The sequence below is a fragment of the Eriocheir sinensis genome, chromosome 29, assembly GCF_024679095.1.
Source record: "Eriocheir sinensis breed Jianghai 21 chromosome 29, ASM2467909v1, whole genome shotgun sequence".
Taxonomy (NCBI): domain Eukaryota; kingdom Metazoa; phylum Arthropoda; class Malacostraca; order Decapoda; family Varunidae; genus Eriocheir; species Eriocheir sinensis.
Window position 1 is genome coordinate 6,045,907 of NC_066537.1, and position 13,861 is coordinate 6,059,767.

At 46.7% G+C, this 13,861-nt stretch overlaps 1 protein-coding gene across 2 annotated transcripts in view; it reads right to left on the reverse strand.

The window, feature by feature from the left end:
- Positions 1-13,861, reverse strand: part of LOC127004889 (myb-related protein A-like) — a 37,261-nt gene that overhangs the window by 16,504 nt on the left and 6,896 nt on the right. For both annotated transcript variants that reach the window (XM_050873098.1, XM_050873097.1), the window contains exons 2-3: positions 11,183-11,435; positions 8,431-8,574 (exon numbers count right to left, since the gene is read on the reverse strand). In XM_050873098.1, coding sequence (XP_050729055.1) covers positions 8,431-8,574; positions 11,183-11,435 — 397 coding nt within the window. The remainder of the gene's footprint in view (positions 1-8,430; positions 8,575-11,182; positions 11,436-13,861) is intronic.

Genomic DNA, 13,861 nt, shown 5'->3' on the forward strand with positions numbered 1-13,861 from the left:
TTTGCATTTCACAGTTTGTTTGCTCATTCAGACTGTGGGTTTCTTCCTTCTGTGTGTGTGTGTGTGTGTGTGTGTGTGTGTGTGTGAAAATTTGCGTGTGGGTAGAAGGGAGGTTAGTGTGCGTAGGTTGAAAATCGTTGTGTGTGTGTGTGTGTGTGTGTGTGTGTGCTTAGGCCAAATTGGTGTGAGTGGGAAGGCAGGTATGTGTGTGTGTGTGTGTGTGTGTGTGTGTGTGTGTGTGTGTGTGTGTAGGCTGATGTTCGTTGTGTGTGTCTGTGTGTGTGTGTGTGTGCACCGACAGACGAACAAACAGGTAACTATGTAAGATGAAAACCAATACTCTCTCTCTCTCTCTCTCTCTCTCTCTCTCTCTCTCTCTCTCTCTCTCTCACGTGAACTCTCTTTCCCTGTCAGTCTCACGTTAAAATTTACAGGTCACCCCTACCCCCCCCCCTCTCCCTCTTCCTCCCCCCTCCCTCCAAGTCACGTGACCTTAATTACAACATTCCGAGAGGGGAAGGAAAAAGGGAGGGGAGAGGCAGAATGGAGGGAAAGGTGAGAGAAGGGGAGAGAAGAGGGAGAGAAAGAGGGAGAGGGTAGGAAAGCGAAGTGAAAAATGAAGAGGGAGGGAAAGAAGGGGAGAGAGAAGGGAAGGAGAGGAAACACGAAAGAGGGAGAGGAAAGGGAGGGAGAATAGGAAAGGACACGAGAGGGAGAGGGAAAAAGGGAGAGTACGAAGGGGAATGATAAATGAGGAAGAGGATGAAGAAAGAGAAGGAAGGGAAGAGGAGGAGGAGGAAGAAAGAGAAGGAAGGGAAGAGGAGGAAGAAAGAGAAGGGAGAGAGAGAGAGAGGAAGAGAGGAGTGGCCAAGTAAGTCAATAAAAGAAAAAAAGAAAAAAATAAGAGGGAGAGGATAAGAGGAAAGGAAAAGGGGAGAGAGAAAAGAAGGAAAACCTGCTCTCTCTCTCTCTCTGGTGGGTCATACATAAGGCATGCGAGAGAGAGAGAGAGAGAGAGAGAGAGAGAGAGAGAGAGAGAGAGAGAGAGAGAGAGAGAGAGAGAGGCGGAGGGAAAGGAAGGTGGAAGGAGAAAAAAAAAAGAATGAAGATGAAATACGAGATGAAAAGGAAAAGACGTGACGCAATTTCTCTCTCTCTCTCTCTACGGCAGTTGGACGATGATGCAATGGTGTGCTGCATATGACATCACCGAGAGAGAGAGAGAGAGAGAGAGAGAGAGAGAGAGAGAGAGAGAGAGAGAGAGAGAGAGAGAGAGAGAAAAGCCAAATAACAATGAAGGAAAGAGTAAACAGGAGAAATCATAAAAGAAGGAAATGAAGAGGAAGTGAGAAAGAGGAAGAAATGAAGAGGAGGAAGGAAGAAGAGGAAGTGAGAAAGAGGAAGAAATGAAGAGGAGGAAGGAAGAAGAGGAAGAGGATATAAGAGGAAGGTGAAACAAGAAAAGGTGATTCAATAAAGTTAATTAAATAAAGAGGAAGTTAAGAGAGGAAGTGAAGGAGGAAGAGAGAAAGGAAGAGGAGGAAGAAGAGGTAAAAGAGGAAGGAAGTGAAATATGAAAAAATAAAAATACAACACTAATAAATAAAAGAGTAAGAGGAGGAAGAAGAGGAAAGAAGAGGAAAAGGAATAGAAAAGTGGACGAATCGGAGAAAGGCTAGATAAATAAAGAGGTACAGGAAGTGGGGAAGAGGAAGAGAGGAAGGAAGAGGAGGAAGCGAGTGAAGGAAGAGGAGGAAGCGAGTGGATGTAACAAGAGGAAGGAAGGAGGAGGAGGAGGAAGAGAGGGAGGGAGAGAAATGTCATCACGAAAGAGAGGAAGAGAGAGGGAGAATTTTCAGGAACGAATGAAGGGCATGGAAGGGAGGGAGAGGGAAAGAAAGGGAGGAAGAGGGAGAGGGAAAGGGAAAAAATAAAGCGAGCAGAAAACAGTAGCCGGCAACCTTTCCACCAATGAGAGAGAAGGGAGGGAACAGCGTGGGAAAAAGACCCCAGTTTGAACACAGAGAGAGAGAGAGAGAGAGAGAGAGAGAGAGAGAGAGAGAAGCACGTGTATTTCATCATGCCTCAGCTTTTTCACACCTTGCCTCTCTCTCTCTCTCTCTCTCTCTCTCTCTCTCTCTCAACAGATCTCTTCCTGTAGTAACCTCTAAATACACGTGTTGTTATGCGCTCTCTCTCTCTCTCTCTCTCTCTCTCTCTCTCTCTCTCTCTCTCTCTCTCATTTCTTCCTATTTTCTCTCCCACTTCCTTTCCTTTTTCCTTCCCTTCATTCATTCATTTGGTCTCTCTCTCTCTCTCTCTCTCTCTCTCTCTCCACCCCCATGAGGCCTCCCTGTGTCCTTCACGAGGCGGCCCACGCAGGGAGGGGGAGGAGGAGGAGGAGGGAAGGAGGAGTGACTCATGGAAGGGGTGGCGAGAGAGAGAGAGAGAGAGAGAGAGAGAGAGAGAGAGAGAGAGAGAGAGAGAGATGGGGCGGTCAAAATGAATGGATATGAATGAAGGAAGAGATAAGGACAAAAATAGAATGAATATAATGCAAAGAAGAAATTGGACAAGAATAAAAAGGAAGGAAGGAAGGAAAAGGAGGAAGAAAAGGAAGTAATAGAGTAAGGAAGAGAAGAGGAAGAAGTGGGAAAGATGAAAGGAAGAGGAAGGAAGAACTGGGAAAGATAAAAGGAAGAGGAAGGAAGAGTGCAGAGGTAAGAAATTGAGGAAGGAAGAAGAGGGGAAGAAAGGGGAAGGAAGGAGAGGAAGCAGAAATAAGACAAGGAAGCAAGAGAGGAAGAAGGAGAAAGAGGGCAAAGAAGCAAGGAAGAAGAGGATAAGGAAGTAGATAGGAAGGAAGAGGAGGAGGGGAAGTAGAAATATTAAGATATATATACGAAGGAGAACAAGAAAAGAGGAAGAGGAACAAGAGGAAGAAAAAGAGACCAAGGAAGAATGGAGGAGAAGAGGCCAGCTATTCACCCTCTTCTCTCCCTCTCTCTCTCTCCCTGGTAACCATGCTAGCTCCTCTCCCTGACCTTCATGACTGAGAGAATGTCACACACACACACACACACACACACACACACAGTAGGTTCATGCAAAGTTTAGTTGGAGGAAAAGGTAAGTTAGGTAAGAGGAAAGGTTAGAGAAGGGAAGGGAAGAAAGGGAAAGGTTGGGAAGAGGGGGAGGGAGGGAAAGAGGAAATGAAGAGGATATGGAAAGGGAGAAAAGAGAAGCGAAGAGGAGAAAGAGGAAGAGGGAGAGAAAGAGGAAATGGAGAGGATATGGAAGGGGAGAGAAGGGAAGAGGAAAGGAAGGAGAAGAAAAAGAGAAAGAGGTCAGGAAGAGAAGAGAAAAATGATGAGAGAAAGAGGAAGAGGGGGAGGGATAGAGAGGAATGGGAAGGAGAAATATGCAGAATGGAGGGAAAGGAGAGAATGGAGGGAGGTAAGATAGATAGACAGATAGCTTAGAATTCAGTATATCAATAGAATTCAAAACAACATTCTCGCTGACTTGAATAAACAAACTCTCTCTGGCAGACACAAACTGATAGATAGAATGAAGAGAGAGAGAGAGAGAGAGAGAGAGAGAGAGAGAGAGAGAGAGAGAGAGAGAGAGGATGGGGAGAACATAAATTAGAAGAGATAAATAAGGAAGAGAAGAAGAATGATAGAATGAAGAAAAAAAGAATGAGAGGAGAAAGGGAAGAGAAAGAAGGGAAGAAAGCAAAAGTAAAGAAGAAGGAGGAGAGGGAAAGAAAGAAGGAAGGTAAATAATAAGAAAGAAAAGACGAAGGAGAGGAAGGAAGGAGGAGGTGGAAGGAAGAGATACAAGTTACTGAAGGAAGAGGAAAAAAAAGGAAGAGAAAAGAGGAAATAAGAAAGAAAAGATGATGGAAAAGGAGGAAAAAGAAGTAGATAAGATAGATAAATGAAGTAGTAGTAGTAGTAGTAGTAGTAGTAGTAGTAGTAGTAGTAGCGGAGGTAGTAACCATAACAAAGAGGATTGGGCCATCACAGCCATGCCCAAAAAAATATTTATATCTCTACGCTTCTTTGGTCCCTTAGAAGTTGTAAAGAGGAAGAAAGGGAAGGGAAGGGAGGAAGGGGAGAAGGGGAGAGGGAGAGAAAGAAGGGAAGGAGAGGAAGGGAGGAAAGAGGATGGGGAGATGAAGAGGGAGGAAGAGCAGGGAGAGGAGGGAAGAGGGAGAGGAAGGGCGTGGCAAAGAAGGGAGGAAGGGCGGGAAGAAATGAAGGGAAGAGAGGGACAGGAAGGAGGAAAGGGAGGAAGAAAGGAAGAGATGGCGGGAAGGATAGAGAGAGAGAGAGAGAGAGAGAGAGAGAGAGAGAGAGAGAGAGAGAGAGAGAGAGAGAGAGAGAGAAGTAGGGGTATTGGAGAGAAGGAAGAAAGGGAGGTAGAATGGCGCTATACAAGAGAGAGAGAGAGAGAGAGAGAGAGAGAAGAGCAAGATTTTTTCCTTTCTGACCCCACATGGTGTTGAAATCTCTCTCTCTCTCTCTCTCTGTGTGTGTGTGTGTGTGTGTGTGTGTGTCTGCAAGTTCCAGTAGGGGAGTGTGTGTGTACCATGCGGTCGGCCACACACACACACACACACACACACAGGTGATAATAAGGGGAAGGGAAGGAAGGGAAGGAAGAAGGGAGGAGGAGGAGGAGGAGGAAGGGAGCCACAGCAACGCGAAGAACGTGAGGTATTTGGAGGAGGAAGAGGAGGGAAGGAAGGGAGGGAGGAAATTTCTCCCTCCCTCCACTTTCCCTCCTCCCTCTCCCTTTTCCCTCCATAAGTTTAATTAATTTACAAAACATGGAGGGAAAAGGGAGAGGGAGGAGAAAGGGAGAGGGAGAAAGCGAAAGGTAGGAGGAGGAATGGAAGAGAGGGAAAGGGACAGGAGGGAAGAAGGGAAGGGAAGGGAAGGGAGAGAAAGGAAAGGTCAGGCAATGAATGAAGGAAGGGAAAGGAAAGGAAGGTGAATGAAGTCAGGGAAAGGAAGGAAGGGAGGAAGAGAATGGGGAATAAGGAAAGGGAGGGAAAGGGAAGGAAGGGAGAGGAAGATAATGTAATAGAAGGAAGGAGAAGAAAGGAAAGGAAGGAAAGGAAGGAAGGGAAAGGAAGAGAAGCAAAGGAAGGAAAGGAAAGGAAGGAAACGAAGGGAAGGAAAGGAAGGAAAGGAAAGGAAGGAAAGGAAAGGAAAGGAAAGAAAGGAAAGGAAGGGAAGGAATCAAAGGAAAGGAAGGAAGGAAGGAAAGGTAAGAATGAGAGAATAGGAATAAAGAGAAGGAAGGAAGGAAGGATAAGGGAGAACGAAGGAAAGGGAAAGAAAGAGAAGGAAAGGTAAGGAGGGAGAGAAAAAGGGAGATAAGGAGGGAAGATAATGGAGTTAGGTAATGGGTGGAAAGGGAGGGAAGAAGGAGGGAGGAGGTGGAGGTATTGGAGGAAAGAGGGAGGAAGGAAAGCACTCAGGCCTGTCAGAGGAGGAGGAAACATGAAACTTATTCCCTCCACCTCTTCCTCCTCCTCCCTCCCTTCCTCCCTCTTCCTCCATTTCGTTTCCTTCCTCTCCCTCCTTTTCCTTACTTCCTCCCTTAATTTTCTTTCTCTCCCTCTCTTCTTCCTTCCTATCCATCTCTTCTTTATTTTTTTCTCCCTTCCTAATTTTCCTCCCACCTTCCTCTCCCTCCTTTTCCTTACTTCCTTCTTTCTCTCCCTCCTTTTCCTAACTTCCTCTCTCCCTTTCCTTCCTCCATTTCCTTTTTTCTCTCCCTACTTCCTTTACTCTTCTTTCTTTCCTCCCTTCTTTTTCTTCTTTATTCCTTTTCTCCCTCTCCTCCATTTTCTACCTCCCTTCTTTTCTCCTTCCTTCTCCCTCTCCCTTTTTCTCTCCTTCCCTCCATTTCTTCCTGTATTAGTCAAGTTACCAAAGAGAGAGAGAGAGAGAGAGAGAGAATTAAGCCTACCTTCTTTCTTCCTCCTTTCCCTCCATACCTAATCCTACTTCCTGTTGTTTTCTCTCTCTCTCTCTCTCTCTCGGGATAATATGGGAAAAGAAAGGAAAAGGAAGATGAGAGAGAGAGAGAGAGAGAGAGAGAGAGAGAGAGAAGGGACAGGAAGCAGTAGGGTGTGACGATATCTCTCCCTCCCTTTACCTCTCTCTCTCTCTCTCTCTCTCTCCAAACATTTGCTCACACTTGAAATGGTTCCTGAGAGAGAGAGAGAGAGAGAGAGAGAGAGAGAGAGAGAGAGAGAGAGAGAGACCTCAACTCTTCCTTCCTTCCGGCCAGTCTCTCTCTCCCTTTCCTCTCCCTCCTCCCTTCCTTCCTTCCTCTTTTCCTCCTCCGGCCCCTCCCTTCCTTCCTCCCTTTGTTCCTCTTCTCTCCCTATCTAGAGAGAGAGAGAGAGAGAGAGAGAGAGAGAGGATACTTGGTGATTTTTTTCTCTCCATTTTTTCGTTCGGCTGAAGAGGGCAGATGGAGGGATGGAGGAAACTCTCTCTCTCTCTCTCTCTCTAACAGGTGGGCAGTTTCTTTCATCCTTCACATAATACCAAGATTCCCTCCATCTCTCCCTCTCCTTTCTTCTCTCCTTCCCTCCATTCCTCCTTTCTTCCCTCCCTCCTCCTCCTCCTCCCTTCCCTTCCCTTCTTCAGGACAACGGGATGGGCTTTCAGAAGAGGAGGAAGAAGAGGAGGAGGAGGAGGAGGAAGGGTTATCTGATGGACAGGTAGAGAGAGAGAGAGAGAGAGTTATAAGGGAAAGGAAGCAATTACGTTCTTAAACATACAAAATAACTTACATCTCTCTCTCTCTCTCTCCCTTTTCCCTCCATCTCTCACATCTAACATACCGTGACGCAACCCCCCACTCTCTCTCTCTCTCCACATGGTAGGTATGAAAGGGAGGGAGCGGGAGAGAAAGAGGGAGGGAGGGAGAGGGATAAAATAGGTTAGGTTCAATGGAGGGAATCCTGGTGGTGGCCTCTCTCTCTCTCTCTCTCTCTCTCTCTCTCTCTTCGCTTGTCTCACTCTCTCAAAATTCAAACTAGACTTCTTACCAAAATTAGAGAGAGAGAGAGAGAGAGAGAGAGAGAGAGAGAGAGAGAAAGAGAGAGAGAGAGAGAGTTTCCTCCGTCCTCTCTCACCTCTCCCTTCTCTCCACCCCTCCTCATGGGACCACAAATTCCCACGGACGGAGAGAGAGAGAGAGAGAGAGAGAGAGAGAGAGAGAGTGGGGATTACTCTTTCATTTCCCGGATTTATCTTTTCCTCTCTCTCTCTCTTTCCCTTCGTTCTCACACTCTGTACCCTCGCCCTTCCCTTCTTCTTTCCCTTCCCTCCTCCTCCTCCTCCTCTTCCTCCCCAACAAAGGTTCATTAAAGGTCTGTTGATTAAAGTAGACAGCTGGTGATGATGGTGGTGGTGGTGGTGGTGGTAGTGGTGGTGGTGGTGATGATGATGGTGGTGGTGATGGTGGTGGTGGGTGATTTTTTTTCCACTTCATATTTCTTTTTTTGTTAGGGATCTTTGCCCCATATGTTTCTCTCTCTCTCTCATTTCCCTCCCCTTTCTTCTCCCTTCTCTACCTTTTCTTTCTTTTTTTCTTCTCTCCCCCTCCTATTTTTTCCTCTTTACTCTCTCCCTTTTCTTCCCTCCTCAACTCTCTCCTTCATTTCCCTCCCTTTTTTTCTTCCTTCTCTACATTTTCTTTCCTTTCACTCCCCCTTGCCTTCCTTTCCTCTCATTTTTTTTCCTCTTTATTCTCCCTATCCTTCATTTCCCTCCCTTTTCTTTCCTTTTTATCTTCCTCACACTCTCCCTTACCTCCCTTCCTCTTCTCCTTCATTTCCCTTTCTTTCCCTCCCCCACCTCATAATCCACCCTCCCTCTCCCTTTCTTCCCCCACCACATAACCCCCCCATCCCTTACCTCCCTTCCTACTTAATTTTCCTTTTCTTCCTGTCCCTCCCTTTCTTTCCCTCCCCCACATCACAACCCCCCCTCTATCTCCATTTCTTCCCCCACCACATAACCACCCCCTCTCTCCCTTTCTTCCCCCACCTCATAACCCCACCCTCCCTCTCCCTTTCCTTCCCCCCCGAATAACCACCACAACTCTCCCGTTCTTTCCCCACCTCATAACCCCACCCTCTCTCTCCCTTTCTTCCCCTACCACATAACCCCACCCTCCCTCTCCCTTTCTTTCCCTCCCCCACCACATAACCCCCCCACCTCTCTCTCTCTTCCCCCATCTCATAACCCCACCCTCTCTCTCCCTTTCTTCCCCCACAACATGACCCCACCCTCTCTCTCCCTTTCCCTTCCCCACCTCATAACCACCCCCTCTGTCTCTCACCCTTTCTTCCCCCACCACATACCCCCCTCATCCCCCTCCACCCCCCCTTACCTCTTTAGTCCACGGCCCCTTGACCAGCTCCGGGTTGACAACTTTGTGCCATCTCTGTTGACACTGCACATCGCTACGGTCCAGGAACCAACCCGCGATGACCTCCCACTTCTCCCCGTGCTGCTCCACCAGGCCCTTCAGCTTCTGCGGGGGGTGGAGAGGTGGAGGTGCAGGGTTAGTACTGGGTGAAGGTGGGAAGATAGACGGGGAAGGGGAATGGAAGGAGGGAGAGAGTAGAAGAAAGGAAGGAAGGTAGGAAGTGAATTGATGAAGGAGAGGCTGGAAGGGAGAGAGGGAGAGAAAGAGAAAGTGGTGGAAGAAGGGAGGAGGTGGATACAAGGGAAAGATGGAAGGGAGAGGAACAGAACAAATGGAAGGAAGAGGAAGGGAGAAGGACGAGTAGGAAGAGGAAGAAGGGTAGGTGAAGAAGAGGGAGAGAAAGTGGAAGGAAGGAAGGAAGGAAGGAGAGGATGGAAGGGAATGACACACAGAAAGATAAACAAAAAAAACAGGAAGAAGAAATGAAGCAAGGAAGGAAGGGGAGAGGAAAAGAAAGAGGAAGAGGAAGAAGAGAAGATAAGGTATGGGAAAGAGAGGAAGAAGAGGAAGAGAAGATAAGGTATGGGAAAGAAGAGGAAGAAGAAGAGGAAGAAGAGAAAATAAGGAATGGGAAAGAAAGAAGAGTAAGAAGAAGAGTAAGAAGAAGAAGAGAAGATAAGGTATGGGAAGAAAGAGGAAGAGGAAGAGAAAGAAGGAAAAGAAAGAAGAGAAGATATGGAATGGGAAAGAAAGAAGAGAGGAAGAAGAGGAAGAGGAAGGAGACCAGGTAAGGTGTGGGAAGGTAAGAGGAATGGTTAGGTAGGTAGGGAGGTAGGTAAGAGGGCGTGGGTGGAAGGGTATTGTAAGGTAAGACAAAAGAAGGGAAGGTAAGGAGAGGTAAGGGTTAGGAAGGGAAGGGAAGGGAAGAAAGGTGGAGAGGAAGGGAAGGTTATGAATGAAGAAAGAAGAGGGAGAAGGAAGGGAAGGGAAGGGAAGGGAAGGGAAGAAAGGAGAGGGAGAAGGAAGGGAAGGGAAGGGAAGGGAAGGGAAGAAAGGAGAGGGAGAAGGAAGGGAAGGGAGAAAAGAAGGAAGGGAAGGAAAGAGGGAAGGGAAGGGAAGGGAAGTGAAGTGATGGGAAGGTTATATGAATGAAGAAAGGAAGAGGGAGAAGGAAGGGAAGGGAAAGGAGGAAAGAAGGAAAGGAAGGTTGTGAGAAAGAAGAGAGGGGAGGAGGAAGGAAGGGAAGGGAAAAAGATAGGTAGAGGAAGGAGAGAAAGGGAGGAAAAAGGAAGGGAAAGGGAGGAAGAAAAGGGAAGAAAAGGGAGGAAGAAAGGAAGAGAAGGGAAGGAAAAGTAGGGAAAAAGAGAAGGAAGGAAAAGGAGAAAAAAGGGAAGGAAAGGGAGGAAGAAAGGAAGAGAAGGGAAGGAAAAGTAGGGAAAAAGAGAAGGAAGGAAAAGGAGAAAAAAGGAAGAGAAGGGAGGAAGAAAAAGGAAGGGAAGGGAAGGAATGGAAGAAAAAATTATAGAAAGAGAAGAGAAAGGAGGGAAAAAGTAAGAAATGCTTAATAATAATAATAATAATAATAATAATAATAATAATAATAATAATAATAATATTTACACAATCTTATATTTTTTTCCCTCTTCTCTCTCTCTCCCTGTTATTCTTTCTCCACTCTTCCACTTAACCTCCTCTCATACCTGTTTCTCCCCTTCCCTCCTCCTCCTCCTCCATTCTTTCTCTCCAACCTCTCTCCTCCACCCTTTCTTCTCCTTTTCTCCCCTCTTCCCTCCCTCCTTGTCCCTTTCATCTTCCCTCCACCCCCTCCTCCTCCTTCTCCATCCCAGCTATTCATCCTTCCTCCTCCTCCTCCTTCTTCCTTCCTTTCCTTTCTTCTCTTCCTTCGTAAAAATAATTCAGAGTCCGGTTGCCTTTCTTCTCTCTCTCTCTCTCTCTCTCTCCTATTCCCCCTTTCTCCTTCTTCCCATCTTCTTTTCTACATCAATTCCTGTCTTTCGCCTCTTCCTCATCCTCTCCCCTTCCCTATATCTCTTCCTCTTCCTCCCCTCTTCTTCCTATCATTATCCTTCTCACACTTCCTCTTTTCTCTCCTCTCTCCACTTCCCCTTCTTCCTCTTCTTCAAATACAAATAAGAACATAACTTGGGAGTCTGCACACACCGTCCCGACCCTTCTACCCTTTCTCTTTTTTTTTCCTCACTTTCTTCCCCTCCCCTCTCTTCCATTACCCTTCTTATCATCCTCCCTTTCTCTCTCCCCTCGTCCTCAGCTTCCCCTTTTCTCTTCTACCCTTTCCCCTCCTACTTTCTGCCCCTTCTTTCCCCTCCAGTTACATCGATCACCTCTTATCCTTCCTTTCTCCCTTTTCACTTCCCTTCCCTCCAGATTACTCCCCTTCTCTTCCCCTTCCACTCACCTCCTCCTCCTCCTCCTTGTTGACCAGTTTCTCTCTCTCTCGTTCCCTCCCCTCATCCCCCTTCTTCCCCTCTTTCCAGTTCGCTCCCTTCATACTTTTCCCCTCTTTCTTATCTCCTTTTCCTCCCCTTCCACTCACCCTCATCCTCCTCCTCGTTGACCAGTTTATCTCTCTCCCCTTCCCTTCCCCTCTCTCTCCAACTCATCCCCCTTCCTCCCCTCTTTCCAGCTCACTCACTTCCCCTTTCTCCTCTCCTCCACCTCCTCCTCCACTCACCTCATCCTCCTCCTTGTTCCACCGCCCCTTGTTGACCAGTTTCTTGAGGCGGCCGCCCACCCCGCTGGTCCCGCCCCCGACTTCGCCATCCAGGGAAGAGCTCTCCTCGTACTCCTCGTCGCTGCCCTCCTCCGCCGAGCACCAGTCCTCCTCCGTCACCACCAGCGTGTGCCCGACGATGCCTGGGCTGGTGCTGCAGTCGGCGGGGTTGGTGCCCTCGATGGTGTCGGTAGGGGTGATGGTGGTGGTGGTGCTGGGGTTGGGGGAGAGAGATGGGTTTGGTTAGGTTTGGTTTTGGTGGTGAGGTTGTGGTAGTAGTAGTAGTAGTAGTAGTAGTAGTAGTAGTAGTAGTAGGAGGAGGAGGAGGAGGAAACATGGAAAGGAAGAAGAGGAGGAAAAAGGGATGGAGTATGAGGGATAGAACATAGGAGGAGGAAGAGAGAAGAAGAAGAAGAAAAAGAAAAGGGGGAGGCGGAGGAGAAAGTAGTAGTAGAAGTAGTAGAAGTAGAAGAAGAAGAAGAAGAAGAATTAGAAAAAAAAGTAAAATGAAAAAAATCTTAACAATAATATCAAGAGAGAGAGAGAGAGAGAGAGAGAGAGAGAGAGAGAGAGAGAGAGAGAGAGAGAGAATGTGTAACGTACGCTAATGGCTCCTTATCGCTTGTCTAAATATTTGTCGAACAATCTTAAGAACTCCATTACAAGAGGAGGGGGAGGGGGAGGAGGAGGAGGGGAGGAGGAAAGAGGGAGGGAAAGTGGAAGGAAGAAAGATGGTGGTGATATGTTTTGTCAAGGAGAGAGAGAGAGAGAGAGAGAGAGAGAGAGAGAGAGAGAGAGAGAGAGAGAGAGAGAGAGAGAGAGAGAGAGAGTGGTGGTGGTGGTGGTGGTGGTAGTAGTAGTAGTAGTAGTAGTAGTAGTAGTAGAGAGGAGGAGGAGGAGGTTAACACATAAGAAAAAGAAGAAAAAGAGAAAAAGAAATAAAACTAACTGAACAATATGAAAGTTTGAGAGAGAGAGAGAGAGAGAGAGAGAGAGAGAGAGAGAGAGAGAGAGAGAGAGAGAGAGAGAGAGAGAGAGATATCCCTCCTACATAAATTCAACCTCTCCAACAAAACTAATAATAATAATAATAATAATAATAATAATAATAATAATAATAATAATAATAATAATAATAATAATAATAACGAGGCGATAATTAAGGACAAATAGACAAAGGGTCATATTTTCTTTACCCAAAAATTTGAAACCCATAATTAAGTTAAATGGACCCTCTCCCCCTCTCTCTCTCTCTCTCTCTCTCTCTCTCTCTCTGGCACGCCATTGTATTCGTTCATTCGTGAGAGCGAGAGCGAGAGCGAGAGCGAGAGAGAGAGAGAGAGAGAAGCATCAGGTGACGGAGGAGGGGGAGGAGGGGAGGAGAGGGAGAGGGAGAGGCAGGTGTGAAAAAGGTGTTGAAGTCCTTTTGTGATATTTAAATCGATTTCATGGTAGTAGTAGTAGTAGTAGTAGCAGCAGTAGTAGTAGTAGTAGTAGTAGTGTTCCTCTCTAATATGAAAAGAGAATGAGGGAAAAAGAAAATGAGGAGAAAGAAGAGAAGAGGGAAAGAGAATACATGAGAGGAAGAGAAGGATGAAGAGAAGAAGAGGGAGAGATGGATGATAAAAATGGAGGAAGAGGAGAAATGAAGAAGAGAGACGGGAGAAAGAGAGGGAGAAAAGAAGCAGAAAAGAGGAGAAGGGGGAAGGAAAGAAAGGGAAAAAGGAGAAAGGAAGTAAATAAGAAGGTATAGAAGAAGGGGAAGGGAAAGAGAGGAGAGAATAATGAATAGTAGAAGTAGTAGTAGTAGTAGTAGTAAGCGTGACAATATGGCGTCTACACACTTCTTTGCACCTGGTCTCCCCCCCCTTCTTCCTCCTCCTCCTCTCCCCCTCTCTTCCCACCCTTCCTTCCTCCCTACCACACGCGCCCTTCCCCTCACACCCTCATCTTCCCTTGGTCATATAATCCTTCCCTTCCTTCCTACCTTCTTCTCCTCTTTCCTCCCCTTCCTTTCCCCCCTCTTTATCCTTTCTCCTGTCCTCTTCTTCCATTTCCTCTTTATTCTCTTTCTTTCCCTTTCCTTACTTCCTTTCTACTTCTTTCCTTCCTCTTTACTCCCTTCTTTTACTTTCCCTTCCCTTTCTTCTCTTTCCTTGCTTCCTTTCTACTTTCTTCTCCTCTCTTTCCTTATTTCCTTTCTACTTCTTCTTCCTCTCTCTTAATTTCTCTTTCACCTCCTCTCATCTAATTACCTTCATTTCTCCTTCCGTTCTCCTATCTCTCTCTCTTCTTTACTTCTTTTCCTCCAGTTTTTTTTATGACATTTTTTCCTCTTCCCCTTTTCCTCCCCTTCACTTCCATACCTTTTTTTTAATACGTCTCTCTCTCTCTCTCTCTCTCTTCTCACTTTTCATAATAGTAAGAAAACTACTACTACTACTACTACTACTACTACTACTACTTCTACAGCGCTAGGAGAGTTCATAATATCGGGGTTGGACAGGTGATGTGGTGGTGGTGGTGGTGGTGTGACCCCTGGTCCCCCCCCCCCCCTCCCTCCCTCCTCCTCCCCTTCTTCCTCATTCCCTTCCTCCCCCCTCCGTCTCCTCCTCTCTCTCCCCCCTCCATCTTCCGTCC